The following is a 9,920-nucleotide window of genomic DNA, read 5'->3' on the forward strand; positions in this document are numbered from 1 at the left end:
CCATCTGCTCGCAGGCTTGTTGAAGTCCATTAGTCGTACCTGGCTGCAGGATGAGCTGCACTCTCTCTGTCCTCCTGATCCACATACACTGGGTTTTAGTGCAGAACCTGACTGAGAGCTGACAAAAGTACATGTGATGAAGCACCTACTTTATTGTGATGAGTCATGCAAATGAGAAAACGCTGGTGGAGTAATAGATGAAACTTCTAAGGCTTACACTGTATCAGTGGGAAAAGATGTGCTCTGTTTTTGCCAAGTCGGGCAATAAAATGATGCACACAAATGCAAATTACAAAAAAAAACACTTCCTCTCCAAGCTCTACTGGGAACTTGTCTTGCATATAGTTATGGTTCTATTTGCCTGTTTTGAGTTATTAGACTCTCTGCACAACAGTGTTCTGGTTACTGTGGATAATTCACAGCCCTCACTGAAAGGTTTACATCGGATTTACTTTTAACTGAAGAAAAAAACTGAGTTGTTGTACAAACTTTTAAAATAGCAATTTTAAATACTGTTTGTTTCAGAAATAAAATTCAGCTTACCTGACTGGATATAAAGGCAGGCAAAACACGTATTTGTTTAGGTATGGCTTGAACCAATAATACATTATGTAATATTAATACGATTTAGAGGTGTTTTAAGTGGAATCTGGTATCCAGAGTTGCTTTATTACCCTGCTTCCAGTCTGAAAGCTAAGCTAAGCTAACCATCATGGTTGTTATTCATGGAACAGATACAGGACGGATTTTCTTTCCTCTACATTCAACTCTCAGTGCATTTCCTGAAGTATCAAACTAAAACTATCTGCATGGATAACTACCCTTACAGGCAACAGAAACCAGCCTGTAGAATTTATATTTACTGAATGTTGTCTGTGCTGTTTTTATTGGTGTTGTTGGTCCTCTGACTACTTTTACTGAAAAGCCCAACAGGGGACGGGAGTTGAAAATTAGCTTGATGCTATACACTCTATATGTAATACATCAGATGTGTTCTATGTTAATTGCATGTTCCCTGATCAAATAAATTAACAAATGAAATGAATCAGACATCAGCCATGTCTGGTTGGTTTTGGGCCCCAAAAGACTCCAAAAATACTTTTGATACCAGTAGTTTAATATGCTATCATGTGAATGCTAATATGACCTTTTTTTGGGGGGGGGGTTTTCATGAAGATAGAGGCAGCTCCTTCTTGTTTGCATAAAAATGATAACCTATTGTATTTCAAGGTTGGTGTTATTTAAAGCCTATCAAATTCTAATCTAAGAATTCTCCAAGGGCCCTGTTAGCACACATGAACGGCCCAACATGTGGCCTTGACCCAAAGGAAGACAAACACGGTCACAGATCTGAAGTAGGGAAACATTCAATTCAATGAAACGATTGCAACTTGAGAAGACAGAATAGCAGGTATTATTAGATCTACTAACGGTCCACTATGGACAGAAAAGCCATATTCCTCACAGTCATGCTCCACTTTCCCTGTTAGAAGCAATTCTGAAATTGCAGAAAGTATCTTGTCACCATGCACTCTTGTATTTCTATTTATGCTCAGAGAAGATCACTCAGAACTCGCTCCACCACTCTGTGCCCTCCAATCATTGGCATTAATGCTTCATCCAAAGAAGACAGACCAGGGTGGCCAGTAATATCCGCTACTAAGTGAGTAGGAAATTAAATATGTGCATTCATTAGGAAGCGCAAGCAACTGCTGTGCAGCTTAAACAAGTAAAGGGCAGATGAGACTGCAGTCATAGCCTTTGTGAGGTGGGGAGTGAGATGAAGGGAGTCGAGGTGACAACAGTGGGACATGAGGGAAAGTTTGAGGTCATAAGAAGAGAGGAGAAAAATGGCAGGAGGGTGAAAAAGAGGAGGAAATGTATCATGACGGTGTAAGAAGTGAAGGAAGTGAGAAGCATGAGTACTGACTAAAACATGTAGCATATGGAGGTGATGGATGTGGTGCTGCACAGGTTCACAACCTGTCATATGACATGTCAGTAGGGACAGCATGAGGTAATTAATTATTGTAATAAATGATAGGTTCCACGTTGGTGTACTAAAGTCCTTCTATTGCCTATATTATGCTGACATGGCTCACTGAGACACTGAAATACAATACAGGGTGGATGAGTGTCAAAACTTCCACCTGTACTTTTCTTGACGTGAACAAACTTAATAAACCACTTTTAACTGCAGACATTTTGACTCGTCATTGCAGAAAGAACTATGACTCAGTTCCCATCTAGATTCCCTATAAGGCACAAACAATAGCTACGCCCTGAAGCTGACACACCTAAATGTTATTTTATGCATCGCAGTCTGTTTACATGTTGGCTCCAGAGGGAGACGCACAGTCAGAAAAATAGTACAGTAACTAGATTCAGCACTGGTCGTGGCTGAAGACATCAGGTTTGAAGATGAAAAAAACAACCTAGACCTCAAATACTAACATAGTAGAATCACCAAACATTAATGTGACAATTACATGCAATAAAAACCAATACACGTACAGAAAACTGACATCACTGACCATCACTATTTAACTGATGTGTGCATATCTCGACGCACATGTAAGTACTGATTTTAACTGTCCTATTATATTCATCCGTGGCTTCTAAAACCATCAGAGTTTCACACTGCAAAAGCTTTTACCTTTCTTGTAAGTCTTCTCCATGTAGAGTACATCCATGCAGATACAACCTAATAGTTTCTGGATTCTTCACTTTTTATTTCAGCTACGAAAATGAATGTCAAGATTCAAAGTTTCCCAGCAGAACATTGCATTATAGCAAGATGATCAATGTTTTTCACTTCAGCTCTCACCATGTTGTGGCTGATCGGTATATGTGGCAACATTGACAATTAGTTTTGACAACATTTAATAGGACAGTTATTTGCAGTTTCACTGTGCTGCGAGCTTTATTGGGGTTAAAAAACTGCATTTTAGAATATATTAGTATACACTGATCAGTCACAACATTAAAACTACAAAGTGGGTCCCGCATTCATGGGACATTATCACCAAAACATTGTTGCAGATGAACCACGCACTACCCACCAGCTGGATAATGCACCCCAACATACTGCAAAAACTTGTCCGAAACCGCTCGAGGAACTAAGAGTCCAAGGTGTTGACCAAGCCTTCAAACTCCAAACCCCACGCAATAAACCACAGAACCCAGAGGATGTGCTGACGCCAAAGAACACCCCAGAGATCCTGTATCTCGGGCTCCAATAGGGACGTACACGACATTTTGGCAGGTGGTTTTAATTTTGGGGCGTATCTGGATGGCTTGAACCAATAAGATATTATGTAATATTAATACATTTTAGAGGTGTTTTAAGTGGAATTTGGTATCCAGAGTTGCTTTATTACCCTGCTTCCAGTCTGAAAGCTAAGCTAAGCTAAGCTAACCATCATGGTTCTTATTTATGGAACAGATACAGGACTCATTTTCTTTTCTCTACATTCAACTCTCAGTGCATTTCCTGAAGTATCAAACTAAAACTATTTGCATGGATAACGACCCTTACAGGCAACAAAAAACAGCCTGTAGAATTTATATTTACTGATCAGACATCAGCCATGTCTGGTTTTATTTGGGCCCCAAAAGACTCAAAAAATACTTTTGATACCAGTAGTTTAATATGCTATCATGTGAATGTTAATATAACTTTTATAATAATTTTTGTTTTCATGAAAATAGAGGCAGCTCCTTCTTGTCTGCATAAAAATGATAACCTATTGAATTTCAAAGTTGATATTATTTAAAGCGTATCAAATTCTAATCAAAGAATTCTCCAAGGACCCTGTTAGCACACATGAACGGCCCAACATGTGGCCTTGACCCAAAGGAAGATGTCAAAGAACACCCTAGAAATCCTGTATAGGGATGTACACGACATTTGGCAGGTGGTTTTAATGTTTTGACGTATCTGGATGCATATTGCACACATGCACCTTAGTAGAATGGCTAAATTCCTCCTGATTACGGTACATGGTTTAATGTCACTAAAACATTTACTGAGAATGTCCATTGATCGTCAGGTAACGTCATGAATATCAGTACAGTCTTCATTTTACAACTCTTTAAACCACTTCTGCACGTCATGTGGGGAATGTCGGCACCAGGTTTTGACGAGGAAGAAAGATGTACTAAAAAAAGCCCATATCTCTACTTCTGCTTTTGTTTGTGACTGTCCATTTTGAACCAAGCAGTGCTGCAGGAGAGCAACACTAAATCTGGGCAGTGCTCTTCTGATGCTGTCATTTACATATTCCAGTGAGGAATGTGCCTGTGGTGAAGCAGTTCTATGGGGTAGTTCTGAATGTGATAAAAACACAAAATATTTCTAAATACTGTTTGACCCTGATCTAATGATAGGGGATAAGAAAGGAGCACGGATACAAAGATGAAAGTTGACTTGCAAAAAAACAAATGGAGGATGAGTGTAAAAGGTGCTGCTCACTGATGAATAGCCACAACAAGAACAACCCAGGAGGAAGTTTGCCTCCCATAGTAGAGCCATTACTCTGCACATTCCACTGCATTATTGTGCGCATGACTTACCAAAGAGCTGGCGGTGGAATATAAACTTCCCGGCTAACAGGCCAGTGATAATGGCCAGTATCCAGCATATTACTTTCAGGATGTTCCACCCGAGGCCTGGGTACTTGTTGAACAGGAAGGAGAAGCAGTTGCCCACCACGATCATATGGGCCTCCGTCTGACTGTGAGAGACGGGGTCCTCGGCGAAGATGAGGAAATTAAAGAAGGTGACGAGGTAGGCCACGATGAGACGCGACCACGGGTGCTGGAAATAGTAGCGAAAACGGGCATCTATTTCCATCCTGCTGAGCCCCCCGGCCACACTACACCTAGGAGCCAGAGGGGGGAGAAAAGGGAGAGAGAGAAAGTGCTTCTTTCAGTCAGATTACATTACACTCAAATCAGCAGGGCAGATTAGGGTGAAAACGTCCCTCAGACTCAGATTAGTGGTAGGAATATCACTGAGGTTGGGATTATGCTCAGTTCAGACAACTAAGACAGCCTGTAGCACACATACATGGAGGTTTAACACAAAAAAATTACCATTAAGGCTACTATCGCCACACAAACATAACAGAATGTCCTGATCTGACTCCTGACTGAAGCATCAGCAGCATGAAAACAAGTTAAAATGGTAAAAGTTGACGATTTATTGAGCTCACAGTTAACAAGATGCTGCCTAAATTCTTCCCCAGCCACTGTAACAAGTGTCATACCTGAATAAGGTGGAATCTTGACGTGTTGGAAATCTATGAGCTATAAATTGCTGGCTTTTAAAGGCTTATCCCCTCGGCCTGTCTGCTCTGTGCTGTGCTCCCCTCAAAAAAAAAAAAAAGAACGGTGGCAGCATTACGTGGAGGCTTTGCTCGGGAACACCTGCCAAGAAGCGCTCGAGTAACTTCCCGACATGTCCGCCCCTCTGTATCTTTTTAAAAAACTCCACAATTACTATTCACCCATGAACTCGGCCCTCGAACAGCTTTGCAGCAGCTCTCTGACTGAACTTCCCAAACACAGTTCCCTGCTCTGACACCGTTTCCTAAAATACACCCCGGTGCTAATTTGGATTGATGAAACTCCTTCAAAAATAGAGCTGCCACAGTGGAACACCCATGGTGGCTATTGAATTTCACCAGCATCATGTTTGTCTTGTCATTAAGTGCCACCTTGGATGATACTGAGCTGATGAATCCAGTAAAAGAGGAGCATCCAGGAAACAACTCTCTATTCCTTCCCAGGCATTAGGAGGAGGGGTCACTGTGAGAGGCCAGGAGAGTCATGCAACATGCAAACATGAACACACCAGCTTAAGACATGCAATCCTGCACATGGTAGTGGGCTGGAGCTTCGATAATGACGGAAAGGCGGCAAAAACTACACTAGAATTTTCAGGATCCTGCATTAATCATTCTCCTGCAGGCTGCACCATCCAGGTCATCATGAAGCATAGAAAAAAAAATACATCTGGACTGACTGGATCTAAAGTGTCTCTAAGTGCAACACTGACTGGATGCTGAATTCGTGCCAGATCCGGGCAACCTCTGAATGGACCACCGTGCTAAGAGCAGAAGTCTGTGACCACACACATCCCCTCTAATGTCACAACACCGATGACGCCAAATGTCACATCGCCGATCCCACACATCTCCAAAATAACACAACAAGCTTGACCAGAATTATCCGATTACACAACTTAAATGTCGGTGCACCCAGTGAGACGCGGAACGGCGGAAATTTCGTGCAAAGTCCTACCTGGCTGCACGGCGGTGTTTCATATGTACGTATGCATGTGTGTGCATCACTAACGCACCTGCTCCACGCCGTGTTTCCTCTTCAGTCGACAGCCAGGACGACGAGCCCCGCTCCGGCTCTTCTCTCCTGCCTCATCCAGCCGACAGCGGCGCTCTACAGCATCCCAAACGCGAGATGATACGGGAGGCTTGCAGAGGGATTATCCATGCGACCTGTTGTTGTTGGACGACAGAGGCACCCCCACATCCTCTGCCATTGTGCCGGAGCGTCCATGCGCCGGGCGGGCTAGCTCAGCCGGGCGGTGCTTCGCCTGCAGGTCCCCCGCCGAGCCCCGCGGTGCAGTTCGTGGGTAGTTAGCGGGACGCTCCTGCGGCTGCTGTGGAGCGGATGGAGAGATGTGTGTCCACACAGCACACACAGCATCAGTGCAACGCAATGGAGACAACACGTTGATTGAGCAGCGCCAAGTCAGAGTCAATGCACATATGCGGCGTCTGCTCACCGATTTCAAAATAAAACCACCGAACGCGCTTGATTTCAGTCAATATCCAAACAGTTTTGCATCTCACCAGAAGTACAAAAACAGCAGCAGTGAAGTGCATTATTTACAGCATGGAATATACCAAACTCATTTTAGTTCAGCCCAGTTTTATCTCAAGTAAAATCAGAGCATAATAACCTATAGATAGCCACAACTTAATTTTTTTCCTTTTGTTTTAGTGCAAAAAAAGTACATTCTGAAAATGTTCACATGTAATGAACTATCTTTTTTTTTTTTACAGAACATTATGAACAACTTGAAATTTCTTTTTTAAAAAAATAAGTGCAATTTCAACAGTATTATGCCTCAGTTTATCATTTGTGCATTATGACTTCCAGATCACAAGAGTATCTACAAAAGCACAAAACATTTAGTCATGGGTATCTGGAACTGAATGATACAATAATTTACTTAATGACCAAAACAACTAAAAATTATTTAAAATTTACAGCTGATTTTTACATGTTGCAAAGTCGTCCCGTGGGCCAGATTGGACGCTCTGTATACCCCTGGTATATAGAATATGTTACTGTATAAAGAGCTCCGTGAACACAGATTCCTTTATTTTCATGTCATGCACACAAGCATACCCAACCCTCATGGATTTACAAGACACCAGTATACTAGCATTACAGCAATACATCCAAAAAACAGATTATTCTGCTGCTCAGTTCTCAAACAAAATATATTTGCCCGGGCCTGGCAAAGAAATTCTGCCATGAACAAGGTTCCCCTTCTAAACCATAACTCAAGTTTCTCATGTCATCCAACCAAAAGAAATCAGTATAAACAGAGGATATCTTACGAAAAAGTACCTCCCTTACATCTTCATATACAGGACAGTAAAACATAAAATGAACCTCATTCTCAACTTCACCTAAATTACACAGCAAACTAAGACTTCTTCTCTGGAGTAGCATTAAACATCTCAGTCTCTAAGACTAATGGTAATATTCCTGAGCATAACTGTGCACACAGGGATCTTATATCAAATATCAATCAGTATGAGTATACAGATACATAGACCAAAATATCAAACAGTAAATAGTGGTATGAGCAGTTTAAAAAGCATAAATAGTAAAGAGAAAGAGAGAGCTCTTCAACAAGCAGCCCTTTCATAAGTACATTTTTCAAAAGCACATCTTTAAATACTTCAAATTAAAACCAGGGGATCCACATTTTTGTGACAATAATTAGAGCCTCCTGAGGGAGTGGCAGGTGGAACCAATCTGGTCAGGCAACAGGTTAAAAAATTACAAACAAAAACCTCCAAATTATTTAAAATTTGATCATTTCATAATGAGGAAAATCATCTATGCCTAGCATATATTTCAAATGACTGCCTATTTGTCTGTGACTTGCTTCTCCAGAAAATAACAGTTTTTTTTTTTGTTTGTTTGTTTGTTTTTGTTTTTTTTTTAAGAAAAGCATCACAGAGAACCCTAAAGGTTCATCTCAGGATCTGCAGGTAACTCTTGCAACTGTTGGTGTTAAAGTGCATGTGTCTACAAATAAGAAGATATGCCTGTCAGGAAAAAGCCTTGTCATTATCTACGCACCACTTTATCCTGTAGCAGGTCATGGGGGGACCAAAGCCTGTCCCAGCTGACTCCAGGTGAACGGTCACAAGTCACAGTCCACCGTGGGCCTAACACAGAGATCATGCACGCTTAGGGTGACCAGATCTCAATAAACCAATCGTGGGACAAAGAGCATATTTGTGTGGGACAATGTGGGACACCTTACCAAAGCTGAGAGGTGGGTCTCGCATGTACTGTGTCGCTTCACGTCGTATTCCCCACCGTGTGAAACGGAAAACGAACTCTGGCAAACTTCACAGAAAACTCTCTGAGAATCACCTTGCACCGGCTTCACCCAGTGATATGTAGTTTCCCAGTCTTTGCTGAAGCTGCATCTCCTCTTCTTTGCTGTACTTTCCATTATCTCCGCCAAAATCCATAGTTTAGTGTTTGTGTCTGCTTTGCGGTGTGTCGCGACCGGTCGCGACTGGCACAATTTACGGCAGCTGACAACAAGGTGCGGCAGCAAGACACTGACAGGTTAATCTGGTCGTGATCGCATATCTGCGCTGTTTGACTAACATAGAAAAAAGCCACATAAAAAATAAAACTCCCAGCATCTGTCCTTTAGAGTTTTAACTTTTGAAAATTATAGCTGCCAATCAAAATGCGGGACAGCGTTTTAATCGGTGGGACGTGGAAAAAGGGATAAAAATGCTGTGCAGTTCCGCACAAAGCTGGACACTTGGTCACCCTATGCACGTTCACACTCGTTTCCAACTTAGAAAAAACTAGGACGACATGCAAGATTCCCATAAACAGGCCTTAAACCAGGAAACTCAAAGCCAGGTCACAGAAAAAAAGTTAAGGAAAAAACATTAAAATGCAACTTCATTTTGCCAGTGAACATACAGGCAAAGAGTTTGGAAGTGTGGAATAATGTGCTCTTGACAGACTAAAAGAAAAAGCTGTTCGGCCACAGCAGCAGTAAACACTATGGCACAAACCAAAGACAGATTTTCAGAAGAAGACCTTCGTATCAGCTTTTAGGCATTGTGGAATAAATGTTACCTCAGTGCCTTAGTCATCGATCCAACTATGAATTCTGCATCACATCATATTTGAAGATAATATGAAGCCGCCTGTACAAAATTTGAAGTCGATGGGCTGAGCAAAGTTTAATGAATGATTTGTTTTATTGAATAAAGTCCTGTTTTAGGTGGCACAATACGCACTTTATTTTGAAGAAGGCTTCATGCTGCTTCCTGCATGACTTTGTGTGTGTCTGACTTGACTGTGAGCTGAGATTCCCTCTGGTGACGGGATGATTTTGCTGCCATAAAATGTACTCATTTATATATTTATTTAACGAGGAGGAAGGACAGAGACAGGAAGCCCGGTGGCTTCCAGATGTTGCTGGATTTCACGCCAAATAGGCTCTGCAGCAGTGAGAGGCGCAAATCTGCCCGTTATCACAGATCAGAGACCCAAATCAAAATGGGGAAATAAAAGATGACAGAATGAATTAATTTTGATCAAACCAGGAAGCTATA

At 41.7% G+C, this 9,920-nt stretch overlaps 1 protein-coding gene across 3 annotated transcripts in view; it reads right to left on the reverse strand.

Annotated features, from left to right (window-relative positions):
- The window catches only part of tmem117 (transmembrane protein 117), a 49,045-nt gene extending 40,201 nt beyond the window's left edge, over window positions 1-8,844 (reverse strand). Inside the window, exons 1-4 of one of the 3 annotated variants that reach the window (XM_023272367.3) lie at window positions 8,594-8,844; window positions 8,407-8,495; window positions 6,365-6,682; window positions 4,576-4,883 (exon numbers count right to left, since the gene is read on the reverse strand). In XM_023272367.3, the coding sequence (XP_023128135.1) occupies window positions 4,576-4,855 (280 nt within the window). In that variant the 5' untranslated portion in view covers window positions 4,856-4,883; window positions 6,365-6,682; window positions 8,407-8,495; window positions 8,594-8,844. Of the gene's footprint in view, window positions 1-4,575; window positions 4,884-5,270; window positions 5,551-6,364; window positions 6,683-8,406; window positions 8,496-8,593 lie in introns of those variants that run through there. The other 2 variants (XM_035949090.2, XM_035949091.2) reach the window with 2 other exon arrangements.
- Window positions 8,845-9,920: the final 1,076 nt, after the last annotated feature.

This window comes from Amphiprion ocellaris, chromosome 3 (assembly GCF_022539595.1).
Source record: "Amphiprion ocellaris isolate individual 3 ecotype Okinawa chromosome 3, ASM2253959v1, whole genome shotgun sequence".
Lineage (NCBI taxonomy): Eukaryota > Metazoa > Chordata > Actinopteri > Pomacentridae > Amphiprion > Amphiprion ocellaris.